Source organism: Periplaneta americana, chromosome 2 (assembly GCF_040183065.1).
Source record: "Periplaneta americana isolate PAMFEO1 chromosome 2, P.americana_PAMFEO1_priV1, whole genome shotgun sequence".
Taxonomy (NCBI): domain Eukaryota; kingdom Metazoa; phylum Arthropoda; class Insecta; order Blattodea; family Blattidae; genus Periplaneta; species Periplaneta americana.
The window spans coordinates 116,314,241-116,336,979 of record NC_091118.1 but is presented as its reverse complement, the minus strand read 5'-3'; the positions used below and the strand labels follow the sequence as shown (position 1 = coordinate 116,336,979).

General features: G+C 36.1%; 1 protein-coding gene and 1 pseudogene across 1 annotated transcript in view; one reads left to right on the top strand and one right to left on the bottom strand.

Annotated features, from left to right (window-relative positions):
• Positions 1–8,427: 8,427 nt before the first annotated feature.
• LOC138694533 (cytosol aminopeptidase pseudogene) lies at positions 8,428–10,825 on the bottom strand (annotated as a pseudogene).
• A 263-nt stretch (positions 10,826–11,088) lies between these two features.
• Positions 11,089–22,739, top strand: part of OXA1L (OXA1L mitochondrial inner membrane protein) — a 43,434-nt gene continuing 31,783 nt past the window's right edge. Inside the window, exons 1-2 of the mRNA XM_069818356.1 lie at positions 11,089–11,247; positions 17,730–18,249. Coding sequence (XP_069674457.1) covers positions 11,149–11,247; positions 17,730–18,249 — 619 coding nt within the window. The 5' untranslated portion in view covers positions 11,089–11,148. The remainder of the gene's footprint in view (positions 11,248–17,729; positions 18,250–22,739) is intronic.

The following is a 22,739-nucleotide window of genomic DNA, read 5'->3' as shown; positions in this document are numbered from 1 at the left end:
AATAGATCTTCACGCAAGAAACACAAGTTTTACAAAATATCATAAGACACTTTAAATTAACAAAAATAATCTATCTCTCTTTGTTTCTTAGAGGATTATTCACTTTGTCTGATTTTTTTAGACTGCAAATTTCTTAAGAGGTAGAGACAGAGAGTAAATCGAATAAGAACGGAAATAAATATGTCACATTGCCCAAAAAAGAAAAAAAAAAAGTTCGCGTATTATCCGCTAAGCGAATTATCGGGAGTGTACTATATTTAAACTTTAACGCACAAAACTAGCAGCCCTGAATTGACGTAATTTTCGCAACGTTACAATGGATAATTTAGCCATTTTTTTTAAGATGTAAAACATTTCAGGTGTATGTTTCTTTTCCTTACTCACTATTACATAGTATGTGAAAAAAAAATCTTAAATTTTCATGTACTGGACTTCACACATTTCAAAAGTAGCAGTGCAACCAACAGTTCGGTATATTGACGTACAAATGTTTTTGTTGTAAAATTGATTTATGGAAATAATTTATCAAAGACAATCTTAATACTAACTGTACATTCCAAATCCACTTCAAATGTCGTGTGGAGGAGTAGTTTCTCGACAGTGAGTTGGCAATCTTGTAGTGATTGTGATTTGTTCTTTAGTTAAAAGTAAGTGATTTGGTAAAAATGGGAAAGCCAAGTTATTAATGAAAATTTCGTAAGGAATGATTAAGTGATTCTACTTTTAGATATTAGTTATATGAAGTACCAGGAGAGCTAACAAAAGCGTGTTGTAAATTTTGTGAAAGTATTTTTTTTTCTTCTTCAGCCAACCACTTCGATCTTGTGGTTTAGCCTACATTAAAAGTGTCAGGTAGTGGTGCGTTATCGTCCAATAGGAAGTTAGACTTCTTTTATCTGATAATGATACAGACAAAAATAATGCAACAGAAGCTGATTTAAGTCTTTTCGTGAAGTGTCATTGCACTATTAGAACCGTGGATCACCTGTAAAAATGGTGCAAAAAAATTAAGTGCAAAAAGACAAACTACACCATTCTAATTGTACATTATAAAAGCATCCTAGTCCACACCTGTAGAGTAACGGTTAGCACGTCTGGCCGTGAAACCAGGTGGCCCAGGTTCGATTCCCGGTCGGGGCAAGTTGCCTGGTTGAGGTTTTTTCCGGGGTTTTCCCTCAAGTCAATACGAACAAATGCTGGGTAACTTTCGATGCTGGACCCCGGACTCATTTCACCGGCATTATCACCTTCACCTCATCGCTAAATAACCTGAGATGTTGATAAAGCGTCGTAAAATAACCTACGAAAAGAAAAGCATCCTAATTCCCCATTTTGTAAACAAGTTATTGAATGATACAGATGATGATCCATTCAGTCTATCATAGGCGAGTCAACTGATATCAGCGTATCTAAGGTGCTGGGAATAGTGATTGTACGTAAGTTTCAGCAGTGCAGAAAGGAAACTTCGGGAAAAGTTTCTCGAGCTTAGGTGAATTAACTGCTTGCGACCTTGAGTCCATTGTTGACGCTGCTCTGTAAAGTCGAAAAAAAGCTTAAATAAGATTTAAAACTATTGAAAGGAACTGGAGTGAATAATTAAACTGTCAATATAGGAATTCATAATGGCTTTCATGCAAAGATAGTTCAGAGATAGTAATGATTCGATGTGTTTGCCACAGTCTACAAGACAACCAGGGCTGCCGAGAAGGGGGGGAGCAAAGAGGGCGTGTGCATATGGGCCCGTGAGCAATAAAGTCCCGTCAGATTACTTTTTTATTATCATGAATAATTATTTGTAGATACATACGGGTAGGCCTACTATAAAATTTTGTAACAACATTTGTTACATAAATTTGACATATTAACTCAACAATAGTAGAATTAATACAAATTACCACTTCATATGTAAATATTTGACTTTTATATAATAGAATATCGGTTTCCCGCATTAACGTTCACCGACACGACAATTGAGGGCCCCGGCATTTGCCTGAACTATGTTCCTGTCGCTTGTACCGAACAAGTTCAATTATTTATTGGCTTGTCCTTTTTAACCACCAACCCTCCGCTGGCCCACCGCAATATGCTAGTGGACTCTCCCAAACCGAAGTCGCAGGATACGTTTCCTTTTCAGTACATTGTATGTTTCATTTCGAAACTTTCGTCTTTTTGTTGTTTGTCTAGTAAATTCTGTTCATTAGTATTACCGGTTATAGTTTAACTGCACAATGGACAAGCACGGGCATAAGTGGGGAGCTGAGAAGCACATGGAGACACAGAAAAAATTGGAAGATATTAATATGGGTGCTAGATTGCGTGAAAAATATTATGAAGACATTAACAAAGAGATCAGTGATGAGACGAAATATTTAAAATCAATTCATGTCTCTAATTTAGGGCCAACCCCACTGAAACCTATGAATATCCTAAATAGTCTGAGGGTATTAAAACTGAACAGTTTATTTCCAAATATTTTTATAGCCATTAGAATATTCTATACAATTCCTGTGACAGCTGCTGATCCTTCAGCAAAATGAAGGAAATAAAAAAAATGTATTCAGATAAACAATGTGTCAAGAATGACTGAGTAACCTTGGCCTCCTTAGTCTAACCTAGCGATCTTGCTAGTTCTTTAAATTTTGATGATTTTTCATCAATGACGTCAAGGAGAGTTGTTTGTTGATGTTGGACTGCAAGTTAGAAATTACAGGTGTTTTGGAATGCTGTTTTATGAATATAATATATTGTGCTAATGAGAACTTTTGCTAAAAGTTTTCAGTGTAATAAAAGTGTATATTTTTAAGTTCGTATTTGTGTATGGGGTTATCTTTTATTTATTTTGCAAATAATTATTATGGTTAGAATAACTGGTAACTTGGAATTGTTACTTTTTTCAACGGGGGCCCGAGAACAGTATTGCATAGGGGCCCATAAATTCTGTCGGCGGCCCTGAACACAACTATCAGTGTCATCGGCTACAGTCTCTCATATAAGCCCTAACTTATAGCTTTCAGTTAGAGAAACTTATGCATGGTTTAGTAATTCATTTCTAAAACATTTCCAGAGACGATCCCAAGAGAATCATTCAGACATGCCAGACCCGTTGGATCCCTATCGAAATGGTTCTTAGCTGAATACTAGACCGTTGGTTGGGACTCAGAACAGTCTTTTAGATTTAGAATTTTGGAATCAAAAGAAAATATATTACACAGCTGGATTTCCGTATGAAACATTCTCCAATGAGAAGAATGAAACCTTCATACTGTTCTTGCATCCTATTCTGAAAGAAATGCAGAAGGTACTAAATAAATCATTCAATGCTGAGAATGATTATCCTTACAAACTCATCGATGATCTCTGTACTTTGGTAAATATATAACTCCAACACATTGGTCCCTGAAATTATTTTTCCTACATAACCAAGTACCCCCTCAATTGATTATCTTAATCAGCGGAGGTGGCTGCAGAGCGAGTTGAGAGACCAGTAACATACCACATTTCGACCACCCAGCATTCTTACTCAGCAAGTGTCGCGAGTCTGCCGTTTTCTTTGTGCTGTAACTGTGTTGTAAGTGGTCGATTCTCTTCGTATTTAGTATGAACATGTCAAGTAGTTCTTTAGGTATGTAAATACATGTTTCTGTCACATTTAATTTAGTTATAATACGTCAAATGAGCATGAATGGACACGCGACATAATATAAATTTAACCATTGAGTGCAGACTTTGCTAAGGTAGAGGAAAAAAATACCCTTTGTTCCGTCCAAAAATGATTTTTTATTCACTTCCTCGAGTATTTATGTCTATTTTAAATGATATCTTTAGAAGCGTAGATTTACGGAAGTAATAAATTATGCGCACTATTCTTTTTAGGTGCAGTTGTGCAATTTTTCTCGATTACAATTATTTTAATATATGAGAACCGAATCTACTTCCGAAGTACAATTCAGCGAATACAAGGTGACATTTTGTTAATTATGTATCGAATGAGCTTTCCGAGTGCCCAAAAGGTGCAATAGTACGTAACTAAAATGTTACATTTTCCCATAAGATAATTTATCGTTGGAGAACAAGAGGATAAAGTAGGCCTATACGAGTTTTTTTTTACGAAATGAACATTGGCTTAGTGAACTACTTATTAAATTAGGTTCTCATCGTGATAGTAATGAAAATTTAGGGAAAACTTACCCCAGAAAAAAGTCATGGCCGCCCAAGAAAGCTTTTCCGTTAAGCAAGCACGAGATCGAAACAAGACAATCCAGAGAATTAGTTACTTTGTGTAGTTCAGAAGAACTGGCTTTTGCAACGCAGATACGTTTTTCCAAGGAAGGTAAATGAAATGTTTTATCTGTTACTAAAAAAAGTAACAATAGGAACTCCACGTACGATTCGACCAATGAAAAGAATTAGGCCTACCGGTACGCCTACGTCTATTTATGCTTGTCCATACCAGAAGAAGCTCTGGTATTGTTAGTGAATCTAAAACTAACCAGACACCGATAAGTGTGTCTGACAGAAGAGTACAGAAGTAGAAATTTTGACAAATACCATGCTTATAACAAAATTTTATAAGTGAAGAACATTGTTACCCCAAAGAAGAATCAATGACCCACTATTACAGAAAAAATGGCAGAGGTAGAATTACAAAATATATTGTTGTCTATAGCAGTTTAACGTAGGCCTATATATATTTTATAAAATAAAGTCATACTTAGTGCAATAAGGAGAGAAGGTAACTGTTCATTTCAGATGATTCATAAATGGAGGTTTGACGGTAGTTCTGGTCACTCCCTTCATAAGCAAGCATTTTTCAAAGATTTGAATTCGACGGACTCTGATATGTTACTAACACCTGTGGCTCCATTGAGATTGGTAACCAGAACGGATTTCACTGAAAATATACTTATTGTTAGGCAAAATCCGAGAACATTCTTCACGAGATATTGCCGAACAATAAGATTACAATTTGTTAAACAATCTACAAAAATATTAAGAAAAGAAAATGATTATATCGAAACCTCAATTTCCAAATTAAGTCATATTCGACACAAAAGTTGTTAATTTGTGTAAATACACCCTCCTAAGAGGCAGTTCCTCTTACACAAATGTAATTAGAGTTTGTCCACAAAACAAATATGCAGTCTGTAACTACGGTATAAAGTTTCATGAAAATATGTTAGATGGGAGAAAATTTACTAATTTTGTCTAAATGTACCCTCCTATAAGGGACAGTTACCCTTATACAAATGTAATCAGAATTTGTATACAAAAGATTTGAATCTACTACTTGTAACTATTGCATAAAGTTTGATGAAAATCTGTTAGATGGGAGAAAAGTTATCAATTTTATCCAAATGCACTCTCTATAAGGAGTAGTTTTCCTTATACAAACGTAATCAGAGTTTGTAAACAAAAATATACCACCTGTAACTACTGTATAAAATTTCATGAAAATATGTTACGAGAAAAATTATTAATTTGGCTAATTTCACCCCCTTATGAGGGGTAGTTCTCCTTACATCAAGGTAATCAGAGTTTGTATACAAAATAAATATGCTACCTGTAACTAGTTTACTGTGTAAAGTTTCATAAAAATTTGTTAGATAGCTAAAACGTTATTTGCGTTTTGGATCATTATGAGCTGAATAGATTTTGGAAATAAGATAAAAATATCTAATAATAAAGATATGTATCCTTATAAGATATATAATTACAGTGAATTTTTATAAATTAACGTTACTGAAATTTGAAAAATATGGCCTAGCCTAACTGGATAGATCCATTAATTCTGGCTGAAAACCATCGTAGGCCTGTGACCTAAATAAAGTGCAATGTACTGTAACAAACTGTGCTTAATATTCACGCCTATGAATTGTGGCCTATGTGTTTAAGTTTTGTACATAATGTAATGGAATATTTTTATAAATAATATAAAACTATAATATGTGGGAAATCACTAAAAATAATTAGAATATGACGTACCCCTAGCGAATTCTTGCATTAAATTACAGCAATTTTTTACGAGTTAATATTATTCAAGATTTTAAAACTATATAAAAGGATTACTTTACTTAGTTTCAAATGTATATATCCACCATCTATAACTCGTAATGTATTATATTGACTTCTTGTACGACGTATGATTTAATTTTTAACTGCTTTCTTCTGATATTAACATTAAAACTCTGGTTCTGTCGGTGAAGTATGACTGACAAGAGCAGACGATACAGTGTTGCCAAGGTGATGCTTCCGATCTTCTACTAGAGTCGACGTGCACTGGTACGCTACGCCGAGGAGATCGCTACGCCAGCGTGTACCTCGCCACTGAAGATGTCTGCTGCAGTAGACGATACGTCTAGTAGCAACACCACTAGTAGATCAGGGCCTCTGAGCCCAGATAATTCTTGTTCCATTGACGCCGGCCGTGAAAGCCTACATGCTAATGTCAGCAAAATTGTCAATTATGCAAAGTTACTCTGACAGATTTAATTACTAAAATACATTTCAAAATCAAGTGCAAAATGAGAAACAGTGCAGAGCATTTTGCAACATAAAATATTATACAGTACTGCAATGGGATAAAATCTTGAAAGAACCTGATATGCATGTTTTACAAAATATCATAAGATATTTTAGTTTAACAAAAATAATCTGTCATCTTTTTTTGTTTTGTTTCTTAGAGAATTATTCTTTTTTTTTTGTCTGATTTTAGATCGCAAATATTTTAAGAGATCGAGAGAGCGTAAATTGAGTAAAAACGAAAATATACGGATCGAGAGGCGAGACCTGGCATGTGAGCTACGCAAGAGGGAAAAGAATGGGAGATCAGAAACAAAGTTTGTTTCAGCTTGGTTAATATTACACGAATCTACTGACACGGAAGTTCATTTCAGACTAAAAACATATTCCCACCTCCATATCCACTAGTGATATAGTCACGGTGCATTTAAGATCACAGGACAGGTCTTGCCCCTCTGCTATACCATGTACATTGTATATAGAACTATAAATACAAAATAATAGTTGAGAAATATCAACAAGGACTTCTCAAAATAATTAAATAGGCTAAGTGATGAGCGTATCAATTTTGTTCTACTATAAACCTATAGTCTTATCAATTAGCCTACGCATTGAAATATTCATCATCAATACTTCATTTGTTTAAAGGACTGTAAATACAAAATTGTAATAAAGAAATATCAAGAAATTCTTCTCATAGTAATTATATAGGATAAGAGATGAGCGTATCAATTTGTTCTGTCTATAGGCTAAACCTACAATATATTATCCTCTGATTGAGCTTCTGGCTGATATATCAGATCTATTGTCAGGCAATAATAAAATTTCACTTTACGATACCGTCAGAAGAACAACTTAAGCGGTGAGATCAATAACCATTCAAGTCCATTTAAGTTACACAAGTTTCGAGAAAAATGCAAACAACTTTTTTTATTTCTTACCTAATTATTATTTTTGTACATAATATTTCTGGTTGTTTTAGAGATCAAGACAAAGTAGTATATCAACTTTTAAAATCGTAACACTTGTGGAAATATAAAAAAAAATTAATTTCAAATTTGCAAGAAATGAATGACTAGAAGTGGACTTGATTATTGATCTCACCGCTTCAATTGTTGCATACATCTCAAGTCTGAATAGTGAACTATGTTACTTCTAGTCAGCGATGTATGCAATGAAAGGGGAAAGGAACTGGCCACCCTGCCCCATTACCTCCTGGCTTACTTGTCCCGTTAGTAGGTTTGTAATGTTGGGGTCCGATAGGGTGCGTTACGGTGGTTTCAAGTTTACTATCCGTTCGTCAGTCACTACTGTAGCATGCGTAAATAGTGTACCTGCTGAATAAAAATGCCGAAGGTTAAAGGTTCTTAGGCACAAACTTTTGCAGCGAAATTTGTTGAGGTACTGAAGGTGTGAGTTGTTATGCATTGTATTTGTACGGACCCTGAAGAAAAGGAGGATACTCGAACCCAAGAATATTTCTATGATATAATACTTCTGCACATAACGGAAGGTACGTAAAAATATATCTTTGGAATGCTATGTAGCTTATATTTACTTTCAGAGCTGTCCAGATTTGTTTATGTTCACCTTGTCATTCCCGTAATCGATCGCAGATCCAAGTCACTGTCCTCGTATTAGCTCACGTCCTCGGCCTATGTACCATGCTGCAGTCAACTTGTGTAATCGGTCCCCAACATTACAAGCCTACTCAAGAGTGATGAGTGATGCCTTATTGGTGTCACGAGATTCCAACTAGTCTTCGTACTGCTGAATAAACATAGCCTATATACAAATATTAAAATGACAGACACTAAAATGACAGAATGTTATGTAAATGAGATATTAAAAACGGAGCCCTTCATTCAGAATCTCCATTTAAAGGCCTACGTTTCAAATTTGCCACTAGTCCACCTGTGCAACGGAGATTATAAAATCACACAAGCAACACTCGTAAAAGTAACTCGCTATTTTCTATTCTGACATCACAAAATATTGTTTATAAAAATGTGAGGGACAATAATGTAATTTTGACGCGCCATGAGAATTACTTTACAGTAATGTATATTCACAGCTCCGCATCCAACACCTTTTCTTCCAGTAAAATTTAATTCCTCTACCTACAATTTAATTCGAAGATGGAGGTCATTATTCCCTGTTGTAACATGCCATTAAACATTTAATTCCTATGGTAATCACATGAATAACTGAAACATTTGCTTAACTTTCAACTTTAATTTATACCGGTATTCCAAAAATAGTATGAGTTAGTTGACATTATAGAAGTTAATCGTACTAAAATTGAAACATAATTCATTACGAAATACTGATTAGTTAGAAGGTCCTATTTCAACTACACTTATGTTCTTCGACTCTGAAAATCTGTATGAAAAGACAGGAAACTGAGTATGTAAAATATAAAAACTTTTGCTTTGCACAACAGTTATCTTGGAGCAGCATTGTGCTGTGTTAAGAATTTTATGCTAATAATTAGCTATTGCTGTTTATCTGTTGACTGAAATTAATCACATGGTTTGCAAACTAGCTGAGCAATAAACTCGATGAGTGTTCTTGTGGGCCTGCCAGACATGCCTTTCTGGAGATACACGTTATCGATACCGTTGGCACACATAACACCGTAAGTGTCCAAATGCATCCACTCTCCGCACGGCACAAACTGTCTTAGAAACGCGGCTGCTCTACAGGCTCCTCCACCTTTACCGAAACCCACATTTCTGGCATCAGCAGAATGAGATACAGTCACTTGTTTAGTGTAGTAGTCCCACAGGGGAAATCGCCACATTCGATCGCCAGTGTGTACACCAGCCATGCGAATCTGTTCCCACAGAGCGTCGGAGTTGGTAAAGACGCCTGTTGCTCCTGAACCCATTGTTGTCTTCATGTCGTTGGTCAGAGTTCCGATATCGATGACGAACCTTGGCCAGAAGTTCTGGGAGTAGTAGAGAGTGTCAGCAAGGACCAGTCGTCCCTCACAATCCGTGTTTTCCACTATGATGTTTTTGCCGTTCATTGCTGTTACGACATCGCCTGGTTTTGCAGCCGAGCAACCTGGCATGTTCTCGCATAGGGGAATGAGCCCGCGTATGTTGATTGGGAGTTGCAGATGGGCGAGCGCTCGGGCTGTTGCCACGACGCAGGCGGCGCCTGCCATGTCACCGCGCATGTGCCTCATGCCATGTGGAGTTTTGAGGCACACACCGCCGCTGTCGAACGTGATGCCACTGCCCACAAGCACCACCGGTCTCTCGTCATAAGCAGCTCCATAGTAGCTCAGCTCCAGGAATATCGGAGGCTCACACGATCCTTTTGCAACACTTAGAAATGCTCCCATTTTTTGTGTTTCTGCCCATCCTTGGACCTTTACTTCTACATTTACGCCCGACTTACAGAGTACTTCCACAGCATTCTGAGCGAATATCGTTGGTGTCATCATATTCGATGGCGTGTCCATCAATGAACGAGCGAGGTTTTGGGCGGCGGCTTTCTCTAAGCCTATGTGCCAACCAGTAAAGTCGCAATCGTCGTGAAGTTCCAACTGAGGCACTACTAACTGCCGATTTTTCTTCTTTAAGTCTTGGTACAACCATATTCCAAGAGCTGCACCCTCGGCTGATGATTCTGCATGCCCAAAGCCTTCTACATGTATTTTTTGCAATCTTAAGCTCTGCAAAGCTTTACAGCCGGCTGCTGCTGCAATACGTATTGACTCTTTACCGTCATCACGTTCTTCAATGTCATTGTAACCTTGACATTGCTTGCCAAGACCGGCAACTGCCACACTTGCAAATTCAGGTTCTAGGCTGTAAAAAATCCTAACTTCACCCCTTTTCGGTGTTGGGCCTGAAGCTCTGAGAAGTTGCTCCAATCTTCCTTTAACCAATTCATTATACTTATCTGCTGAGGGAGTAAATTTGAATACAGTTGAGTACTGACCTTCCGCATCATCTGTATATACTCCAAGAACTAGTCCCAAATTAGTTTTCACGTCTCCAGCACATGTTTCACCACCAGCACTAGCAAACCGTTTCAGTATTATAGAATGAATATTCATCCTCCGAGTGATGTGACTACTGAGATTAACAAATACAGGCAACATTTTTATAGTTTAAGTTCCACTGAAATTTAATTTGCAAACCTATTTGAGGTGCAATTAGGGCCTAATGGTATGTTTATACTTGAAAGCAATATGTTGTGATCTACATAATAATTTTGAAGTGTTGGGTTCCGATGCCCAAGATCGTAAATTATTTATGCGACACCATAATTTTGAATAGACCGGATTCTAATAATCCCAATTGTTATGTAAGATTACTATGGCTACTGTGTCAATTTTCCCAAACTACAAAAACCAAATGCAATATTAACTGTTTGCAAATTTATGGGGAAGAGGAAGTATCGATAAATATATTTATTTAAAATTCTCCACAAAAAATAATAATGGACTTTCAACTTAAATATTTGAAAAGATCAAGAAAACCATCCTAATTGTAACAGTAAATGATTTTAATTTCATGGCTTCAGTGTGGCTCTACTGTGTTTCTACATAATGGCTGCATGGATTACATTACGAAAGTCTAATCTTTTCTAATTCGTCAAACCTCGGCCGTCATGCACAGAATATCGAACATGGCGACTGTAGTGTTTTGTAATCGCAGTGCTGCGAGGTTAAAATTAAAAACTATCACTAGCATACTGGGTTACATAAAGGTAATACAGCTTCTCGAACAACTTTGTTTTGTGACATGATTTTTATAAGTGTGTCTTCTTAAGCAACTGACTTTAAATCGAATTATTCTTTAGCAAAGAGTCCATTAAAAGGTCGTGTTAAATTTATAATATTTACCTGGACGAAACAATAGGGATATAAATTTGCAATTAATTTATATATTTGAATATAAGGGAATTAATATAAGTAAGTGTGGAATATTGTGTTGCCTTACTGCTGTTTGTTGCTATAATTAAACATAAGTTGGTATGTATAGGTTAGGTTCATTAGGTTAGTCAATAAATAAATAATGGTTTATTTAACGACGCTCGCATCTGCCGAGATTATATCAGCGTCGCCGGTGTGAGGTTAGTCGAGTTTAAATAGAAACGTTACCTGAGAAAGCTTAATTCCTTTATGAAAAGTTACTGACAATAAAAATTCAGGTGTTTTAATCCGTTATTCAAAGACATTGCCTAAACTGCAGGTTATTAAATTGCCAATGAAATTTTCGATGACATTTTCGCGAACTAAGTTCGAGAATTTTCATCTTATAATTAGTTCGAGAAAATCTTGATAAGTACTTAGCCCGGTAGTAGTCCAACTAAGATTGAAATTCATGCCATATTACAGTTTTTGAGCACGTATCCCATTTGCTAATTTGTAGACAGTGCTGGTGGCCAATGTTAAGCAGTGTTGAATGTGACAGTGGGGTCAACGAATGCGGATTCTGCATTCGATTGCTTCTGAAACATAGGGCTATATTTGATTGAAATACAATTGGATACGGTATAGGTTGAACTCAGCACCTTAGGTAATTTAAGTATTAGAGAAAACGTAAGGTGGGAAAATGTGTCGTCTTTTGGATATGTGCTTTTACTAAAGTAAATCATAAATAAATACGGAAATACTACAACTTGTCCAAATTGCATTCATTTAATAGGCTTAACGTAACTTTTAGGAAGGAGGCAATTTAGCAGAGTTCTAATACATAACGGAGTATATTACATCATTTTTATTTCTTATTAAAGAAACAAATCTGATGTCTTTCGTATAAAAGCCATTTGACTAACATGCATACTGCAAGTAGAGTATGTACAATGTTTAAAATCCAGGATTGAACAGAAATGTTAGTAATTCATTTGTTGATATAGGCCTACAGTGCATACAATTTATATTTTAACGCTCGCGGAAGTGCAGAGGAAGTGGCAGTGCACAGCACAGCTGCCCACAAGCAGCCTGCAGTGACCGCTTGGTTGAGAACATGCGAGATAGATTAGAACGGACTGTTTTCTTTACATTTTTAAATTGAGACGATACTAAAAATGCTTACTGACCCCGTAATTTTGAATTTATTTACAACATTCAAGGTAGGGCATCCACCCGCCTCTGTAAACAAATATTGCACACTTTTATCCCTGCTATTAAGGTAGAGCATCCACTCGCCACTTTTATCACTGCTAAAGTGGTGCTGTAAATCAAGTACATGTTGAACAGGGTAGGGGATACAGGGCATCCTTGTCTCTATTTTGCTTCCCTCTGACATTTCGTCTCCAATCTTGACTAGTTCTTTCATATGAAGATTACTGAACAGCCTTCTCTCTTTCCAATCACATAAATTTTCTTCAGGATTCCCATAAGTTTATTTCATCCCACTCTGTCAAAAGCCTTTTCAGGTGAACAAATACCTGTACTATATACACTTCTTTGTTCTTCTATAGGTATCTTTCGCTGATTGTTCATAGCAGTCCAATTGCATTTCTTGTACTGTTTTTCTTCCAAAGCCAAATTGTTCTTCCAACTCTCCTTCCATCTTAGGATATAAACATGCTTGCAGGGTAGTGCCATATGAGTTGAATATTTTAGTAGTTGATGGTGTTGATTAGTCAACTTCGAACATATACTTTTACGTTTATTATAGCTTATAGGATTGATATGTATGCCATGTTTATTGTAACTGTAATATATGATTTACTGTACATACATAACTGCATACAGAGTTTCGCTATTTTTTCTTCATAGATTCAATAAAGTTGCTGTCACCTCTTTCCTCTTCCTTCTCCCTCCCCACTATGAGTCACTGGCATAGCTCAGGAGTCACCGGCTGACATGTGACCAAAGATTGCACTTGGGCGGGAGTTAGAATTCTGTTTGTACTGATTACCTGGTAGGGCTTATTCCGAGATTTCCCTGACTACAAAGCGAATGTCAGATAATCCCATGACGAAGACTTGAACTTATCTCGCCAAATGGCAGCTCACTGTCACCAATTCCACTGATGTTAGATAGCTGCACAGTTGGTACATTGCCGTTAAGTAACTGATTAACAAAAGGAAATAAGAAAGGCTTTGAACTGATTTTGATCGTGTCTTCTGGGCCCAGTTGTTTAACTTTCAAGGAATGAGATTAACTGCTTAGACGTGATCTTGACTAATTTCATTTGCATGTCTCTCATGGTTAAAAGTGACTTATGCATGTAGAACATATACAGGATCAACTGAAGAAATTTAAGGGGTTGTAGAGGGGTCCTAGGTAGGCCTAAGTATTTTGAGATTGGGAACTAGGCGTCTGGGGGTAACTTGCACGTAATGGCGTAAAATATTTTTTGGGTCAGTGTGCCACTGATTGAACCTGCATGTGGCATAGGAATACATTTGGAAATGTGTCGGATACAATATTGCTATGTCTCTGTGACTCAATCAGTAAACATTGTAGATGATTTCTGTCAGAGGATGATGTCGAAAGTTTGAACTTCAGCACGTACTTTTTTAAGTTAAGTCTCGTTCACACTTTCCAAGTAACTTGAATTTATGTCACGTGATTTCAAGTAATCTGAATTCAAGTCGTAGTTCAGACATATTCAAGTTATTTTGTTTTCAAGTAGGATAAAAGGCGTCGATGGAAATTGTGCAATTAGGAATTCCTGTAGTAGCAAGCCTCCGTGCTAGGGAAATGATAAATATATTGAAGAAATGGAAGATGCATTGTTCAGTATGGGTTAGGAATTGGATTAGTAAGAGAAATACACGACCATTGACCATTACAAATAGAATAAGTGAAATCTTCAAGCACATTTAATCATTCGTAATGTAAATGTAATCAAATATAAGCAGGTCTGATTTACCATAATTGAAAATGATTATCTTGAAGCTGTTACAGTTCCCCCCCCCCCTCAAAAAAATCTATCAACCACATTGAACTATGCCAGTTTCGGCCGATAAATGTCATCCCTTCAAACAACACTCTTCTTATTCCCTCCTTTCTTCCTCACTTATTCTCTATCTACAGTTTATGGTTTTTAATTATCTTTCATATCTCGTCTGTGTCCATGTTAAAATCTCTGCTGTTCAATTCTTCAATGAACTATTCCTTTCTTGGCAGCTTCTTTTGTTTTTCTGTCACAATACTTTGCAGTTTCAATAATCCACAGGGCTTCGTGGGTTTTATGCAACTTAAGAAACTCAAATATTTGATCATTATTTCACTTACTATTGTTTCCTATTATTTTTACGTTCTCAGTAGAACAGAAAAACTATCAGCTGTTAATTTAACGCTCTTAAAACAGCTTTTAATTCAAATTCCCGCGCTTTTGCCCATGAATTCAAGTTATCAAGTGACGTTCACACTTTTCAAGTTGTTTCAAGTGTCCTTTCAAGTCAAGTAAAACGTAGAAAGGGACTTAACTTCACTTGAAACTTGAATTCAAGCCGTTACCTGATTTCAAGTCAAATTGAAACATCACATTTTTCAAGTTTGTCGAATCAAGTGACTCGAATTCAAGTTACTTGAAAAGTGTGAACTAGACTTTAAGGTATGTAATATTAAAAAGCCAGCTCTAGTTATTTTGTAATGTACGTAATAATGACAATAATTATTTAGAAGGGTGAAGAAGGAATATAGTTTTAGAAATGCATATCTATTACTCTGAACAAGTCACAGTATGTTTATCAGTTAACTTGTAGTGTACATAAATAAATTGTGCATACCAGTATTCTGTTTAATATAAAATATCGTAATAAAATGGATAAATAAAAAAAGAAAGAAATTTTCCTTTTCCTGAGAGGAGGAAGCAGACAGTATTCAGGAATTACTGTACAGTATAGTACATAATGTATACAGTAATAAAAGAAAACAATGGAAGGAGTCCATGATCGTACCTATATTTAAGAAGGGGGACAAGAGTAACTGTAGTAACTTTCGAGGAATATCACTTTTGTTGACGTACAAAATTTTGTCCAATATTCTCTTGAGAAGATTAACTCCATATGTAGATGAAATTATTGGGGATAATCAATGTGGTTTTAGGCGTAATAGATCAACTATAGACCAGATATTTTGTATTCGACAGATAATGGAGAAAAAATAGGAGTAGAAGGGTACAGTGCATCAGTTATTCATAGATTTCAAAAAGGCATATGACTCGGTTAAGAGAGAAGTTTTATATGATATTCTTATTGAATTTGGTACCGGTATTCCCAAGAATCTAGTTCAGTTAATTAAAATGTGTCTCAATGAAACGTACAGCAGAGTTCGTGTAGGTTAATTTCTATCAGATGCGTTTCCAATTCAATGTGGGCTAAAGCAAGGAGATGCACTATCATCTCTACTTTTTAACTTTGCTCTAGAGTATGCCATGAACGGGTTACATCAGCTGCTTGTCTGTGCGGATGACGTGAATATGTTAGGAGAAAATCCACAAACGATTAGGGAAAACATGGGAATTTTACTGGGAGCAAGTAAAGAGATAGGTTTGGAAGTAAATCCCGAAAAGACAAAGTATATGATTATGTCTCGTGCCGAGAATATTGTACGAAATGGAAATATAAAAATTGAAAATTTATCTTTTGAAGAGGTGGAGAAGTTCAAATATCTGGGAGCAACAGTAACAAATATAAATGATACTCGGGAGGAAATTAAACACAGAATAAATATGGGAAATGCCTGTTATTATTCGGTTGAGAAACTTTTATCATCCAGTCTGCTGTCGAAAAATCTGAAAGTTAGAATTTATAAAACAGTTATATTACCGGTTGTTTTTTTATGGTTGTGAAAGTAAGACTCTGATTTTGAGAGAGGAACATAGGTTAAGGGTGTTTGAGAATAAGGTTCTTAGGAAAATATTTGGGGCTAAGAGGGATGAAGTTACACAACACAGAACTGCACGCATTGTATTCTTCACCTGCCATAATTAGGAACATTAAATCCAGACGTTTGAGATGGGTAGGGCATGGGCAAATCCAGAAATGCATATAGAGTGTTAGTTGGGAGGCCGGAGGGAAAAAGACCTTTAGGGAGGCCGAGACGTAGGTGGAAAGATAATATTAAAATGGATTTGAGGGAGGTGGGATATGATGATAGAGAATGGATTAATCTTGTTCAGGATAGGGACCAATGGCGGGCTTATGTGAGGGCGGCAATGAACCTCCGGATTCCTTAAAAGCCAGTAAGTAAGTAAATAAAAGAAAACAAATTATTCTTTTCCTACTCACTGTCAATGGAAAACAAGTTACAGTGATTCTTCAAAGTAATGACCTCTGCCTTAAATACCGTATTTTTCTGCAACAAATCAAATACTTTTTCTGAAATTTATTAATTCTCGCTTAAGCATTAGAAATTACGTACATAAATTTCATACAACTAAAACATTAAAATGGGACAAAACTACATGAAAGTAATAATACAGAACAAAAAGACCATGCAGTCATCACATTTGCAACTAAACGCTAGCGCGTTTCTAACAAATACCTGAAATTATGAGTACAATGAACTCAAGTGAACTATAATGAACCAGTGCCTAGTACGATACAGTATACTCTTGTTGAAAGCATAATAAATAAATATTATAATATATTTTGATGATTCAGAGAAAAAAGAATTCAGATATCTCATCAGTAATATAAAAGATAATGGGGAAAAAAAAAACTACCGTGGACAGATTCAAACGTACTACCTTTTGCACTGACATGTTATCTGTAACACCAGAGCCTCATGTCGATAATTTCCTACTAAAATAGGTACGATAACAAAAACGAATGAGGGTGAAACAAGCAGTGCAGTGGCTGCTGTCTTATTATTTGTCAGCAGTTTTACACATTCTGTGAATGCTAAATTTTGGAAACATGGTTGACTAGTTAACAGTTGGGCTTCATGTAATTCCTAATAAGGTCCGAAAGTATTGCATACCATTTCACACTTCCATTTCATTTTAATCCTGGAATATGAGTATCAAATATAAACAATTTTAACAACTGACAACTCAGATATTTTTTATCGAAGACTGGGTTCCTTATATCAAATTGCTTGTTTACAACCCCTCTATAACCTGATAAATTTCTTCGGTTGAATTCTGAAACACTTTGTATGTACTCCCAAAAATACATGATTGCTTGATTGAATGATTGTACCATAAAACTCCTTTTCTTTTCAGAAACCAGTCAGTAAAAGTAGATGAAAGTCTAAGAATTTTTTTGGTGTTGTGTTGCAGGGTGATGGTGTTGCAAGTAACAAATTCGTCAGGTATCATCATTTTGTGTCAGGCATCAGGAACTGTAACAGTCGAGATTCACAAAGAAAATCTTTTGCTGTGTGTGGTGGGAGCGACTTCCTTGGGATTACAGTTTCTCGATTAGCAAGTACTAGTGTGCAGAGCCCACCTGACTCTGTGTCTAGAATACCAGAAAGTGTCTCGAATCCAGACAGCTCTGTGCAGTCTGTTCCAAGTGATAAGGCCCCAACAAATGCACCAGAAGTACCACCAGCACCGCCAGAAGCACCACCAGCACCTCCAGAAGTCACACTTCAGACAGTTGCTCCACTAGATAATATACCAGAACCACCACCGATACCAGTTGAAGTTGAATTGGTGCAGGAACTTACATTGTCAGGTGAACAAACATTTGCCAGCATTGGTCTGGGTGGTTGGTCACCTGTTGGCATAGTGCAGAACTGCTTGGAATACCTGCACATCACCTGTGATCTCCCATGGTGGATGTCTATTGTAATAGGTAATTAATACAATATTTGTGTTTTAAGTTGTTGTGTATTGTAGATAGTAATGACTTGTGTTAAGTTACAGAAGGGATTTCTATTCCGTTCCATTTTTATTTCGGTATTTTAAGTTGTTGAAGTATATTGTAGATATTAATAATTTGTGTTAAGATGCAGACGAAATTTTTCATTTTCTTCAATTTTTATTTTAATTTTTGTATGTTAAATGGTTGAGATACATTCTGAATGACAATGGATCGTGTCAAGATATAGGAGGTATGTTTTATTATCTTCCATTTTAACTTTTGTTTTAGTGTGTTAAGTTTGATGATTGGAGCAAGAGATATCGTTCCACAGTTAATAGTTAGTATTTTAAAAAGCTTCTGATTGCATGATTCATTCCAAAAACAGTCACTTCAAACATTGGTCTGTGGCAGTCCTCAAAAACCATTTATATCAAATATTACAGTTCCCCCTATTTTTAGTTTGTGTTTATAAAATATATAATATATGTGTAATTTGTCTGAACTCTAAAATTCTCATTTTCTCTTCATGTAAACTTGTCTTAGTTACTTATTTTAGTCAATTACTATTCTTGTGTATATATTATTCTGTGTTTTTGGCAACCCAAGCACAGTGGGCCAGAATCTCAATCTAGCTGGAAAAAATTATATTTTTCAAAGTCACTGAAGTTGGTGTTTCTACACTGTAAATGCTAACCAGATGTCTGCACTTCAGAAATCCACAACACAGAACGGGATTTGAAAAGATTAAAAACATTAAATACATAGCAGAAGTTGATTATTATTGATAAACACCTGGGCTGTCTGCACCCAGTTGTTTGTTGGAGCGATGCAAGGGAATATCGTTCTGTGTTGTGCTTAAGCAAAATATTTTTTTTAAATTCCACGTGGAATGTGTGCCCAAAGGTAATAATAATGTTCGAAATTACTGAATTGAAAATTGAATTTTCGGTCATGAAGTTCATTTTTGTACTGAGATTTAAAAAAATCGGCACTTACTAGTACGGAATTTTTTTGTTAAAATACAGAACAACATTTGGGCTTAAAATTCCATATTGCAGTTCAACTACAAATGCATGCTTTTTTTTTATTAAATAAATTCTTTTATTTTAGGTTATGGCCAGCAAAAGCAACTTTCGGTGACTCGTAAACAGTTATAGAAATTAATGCTCAAGAAGAACAGCTTTTCAGAACCATCATATGAGTATATTTTGACTAGATTATAAAGAGGAGAGTGTTCACAGAGCATATGTAAGGGAATTAAGAAATCTAGTTGTTATTTTATGAATATTTTTAAAAATAGTAGCAGTTGTGCGAGGCATAAAAAGACAGATTTCTGGTGAAATATCGGAATGGTTGAAAGCAGAAGTGAATTTTCTTCAATAGGAACCCAGTGGTGTGACATTACGAGATCCATTGCCATTAGTTTCGGGTGTTGGATAGCCCAAGAAACCCTTTTGTGAGGCAGGACTCAAAACAAAACAAATTATTGTTCCTTTGCTTACAAAGGAATTTTCTGAAAAAGAACTTATGCTTGCGACTGAAATGTTTTTCCATTCCTCCAGTAAGCAAGATGGAGGGTTCTTTCGCTATACCATTGGGTTTCCATTGAGGGAATTTCACTTCAGCCTTCAATCATTCTGAATATTTTGCCAGAAATCTTTCTTCGTCCGGCACAACTTCCATCTTTGCTTAAAATCATTCATAAAATAGATTTCTTAATTTCCTTGAATTGCTCTGTAAACACTCCCCTGTTTATAATCTAATCAAAGCATACTCATATGATGATTCTGAAGAGCTGCTCTTCTCGAGCATTAATTTGTATAACTGTTTATGGGTCACCGAAGGCTGCTTTTGCTGGCCGTCACCTAAAATAAAATAATTTATTTAGAAAAAATGCGCGCATTTGCCGTTAAACTGCAATATGGATTTAAAGCCCAAATGTCGTTTTTTATCTTGGTCAAAAAAAATTCCGTGCTAGTAAGTGCCGATTTTTTAAAATCTCAGTATAAAAATAAAACTCTTTGAAAAAGTACAGGAATTTAATCTTAAAGTATTCATAGCGTTTGTAGACTACAGCAAGGCTTTTGATTCTGTAGAACACAAATGTATCTGGCAAGCTCTCGCAAACCAGGGATCCCAAGCATGTACATCAGGCTCCTAGCAAAGCTATACGAGGGGTGTAAAGCAAGAATAATAATGGAGAGAGAGGGTGAAAACTTTGAACTAGGCAGAGGAGTGAAACAGGGAGACCCGCTCTCTCTGAAGCTCTTCACATGCTTGCTTGAAAACCAATTCAGGAAGCTGAACTGGGAAAGTAAATACGGTATCACCATAGATGGACTGAGAATGACCCACCTCCGGTTCGCAGATGATATAATATTGGTAGCGAAATCAGCCGCAGATCTAAAACAGATGCTTGAAAAATTGGACAGGGTCAACAAAGAGGCAGGCTTATCCATGAACCCAGAAAAAACTAAACTAATGACTAACACGTTTGAAGACCGGATCCACTTAAATGGTCAGCCACTAGAATATGTGGAAGATTATAACTACCTGGGCCAGAACCTGTCCTTCTCCAGCAATTCAGGGAAAGAAATAAAGAGACGAATCAGCATGGCATGGAAGAAGTTCTGGTCTCTAAAGTTAATACTTACAAATTCCAGAAGCTAAGCTTGAAGGTTGAGACCCTGGAAAAATGTGTATTACCAGTTCTACTGTATGCATGCCAAACCTGGTCCCTAACATCAAAACAGAAACCTATGCTTCAAACCTGCCAACGCAGTATGGAAAGAAAAATCCTGCAACTTTCTCTGAGGAACAAAGTAAGGAACGAGGAGTTACCCAACCATACCGGCATGAAAGACGTCCTAAACACCACCGAAAGCTAAAGTGGAAATGGGGAGGGCACATAGTAAGGATGGACCACAGAAGATGGATGCATAGACTCACATTTTGGGATTCCAGGATTGGCAGAAGAGTGGGACGCCAGATGACCAGGTGGGCCAATTTCTTCAAGAAGGCAGGAGCACAGTGGACGAGCAGAGAAAGAAACAGACAGCTATGGAGAGATCTAGAAGCAACCGTCCCCAGTGTGTAGTGTGGTGTGAATAGGGAACTTACAAGTGCATATAGTGTTTAGATTAGTACATAGAAACGAAAAAGTGCAACCAAGTTCGATGATATCACTCCTTAGGACCAGCTCACGTAACGAGTGAAGTCTAATACTGAGCCAAGCCCTGTCAATCAGGAGGCCCTTGCCCTTATGGGATCTAGCAGGCTAAATTTATTATTTTTATTATTATTTATAAAAATAAACTTAATGACCGAAAATTCAGTTTTCAATTCAGTAATTTCGGACATTATTATTACAGTATTAACATGGAATACATTAATTAAACTTTAATTAAACCAAAAGTACATACCTTTGGGCAGACTTTCCACTTGGAATTTAAAAAAATATTTTACTTACACAACATAGAATGAATTCCCTTACATCACTCCAATGCACAACTGACACGGGTGTATATCAGTAATCAACTTCCCCTATGTATTTATTGTTCTTAATACTTCCGAATCCCTTTATGCATTGCGGATTTCTGAAGGCAGGCATCTGGTTAATGTTTACAGGGTAGAAACACCAACTTCAGTGACTTTGAAAAACTTAATTTTTTTCCAGTTAGATTGAGATTTCTACTGTGTCAGGATGCCTTGGCAGGTGATTTTTGGAAATAAATTATATAAAAATGTATTGTGGGATTCTGGATAATATTGGCTTGTGTTAATATACTCATATATGAGATATTTGTCATTCCCTCCCATTTTCGTTTTGAAAGTGAATTGAAGCTAATTGGCTCTTATTTTGCTATAACTGGCCCAGTGCCTGGATCCTAAGGTATGGTACTTGTCAGTTGATTGTGTAAATTCCTTATGAGGCAGTGACACTTTAGAAGAATGAAGAAGCAAATCAAGGTGTTGCAAAGATTCTGGAGGTAGGCTACCATAGATCAGGTGCTGAAGATTATAAAAAATATTTTATTTTTACTTTTGTGCCATAAGCCATGTATTTAAAATTACAATTATAGTTGATTATATGTAAAGAAAATGTTTTTGCTAAAAAATGTATCCTTTGTTCATTTTGAAAGTCATATCGTTGCAGAAAGTTCAAAGGAAATGTGTGTAACTTGACAATTTGAAGTAAAACCCTGGCTTCTTGATTGTCTCGAGCATTGGTTGTTAGAAGAGCGAGAGAGAGAGAGAGAGAGAGGAGGGAGGGAGGGAGACAGGGAGACCAATCTGCTGCAACTTGTACAGTAAGGCAGTAAGTTTAAATAACAGGCTAATACATATTCGTCGGTTTCTTGGTAAAAGTGACCAAGTCCAAAAGACAAATATGTTGGGAAAAGGCATTTAAAGGTTTAATGATCCATCCAAAAATCATTGCACTTCTTTAGATGTTAGTAATTAGTTATTTTGAAGGTAAC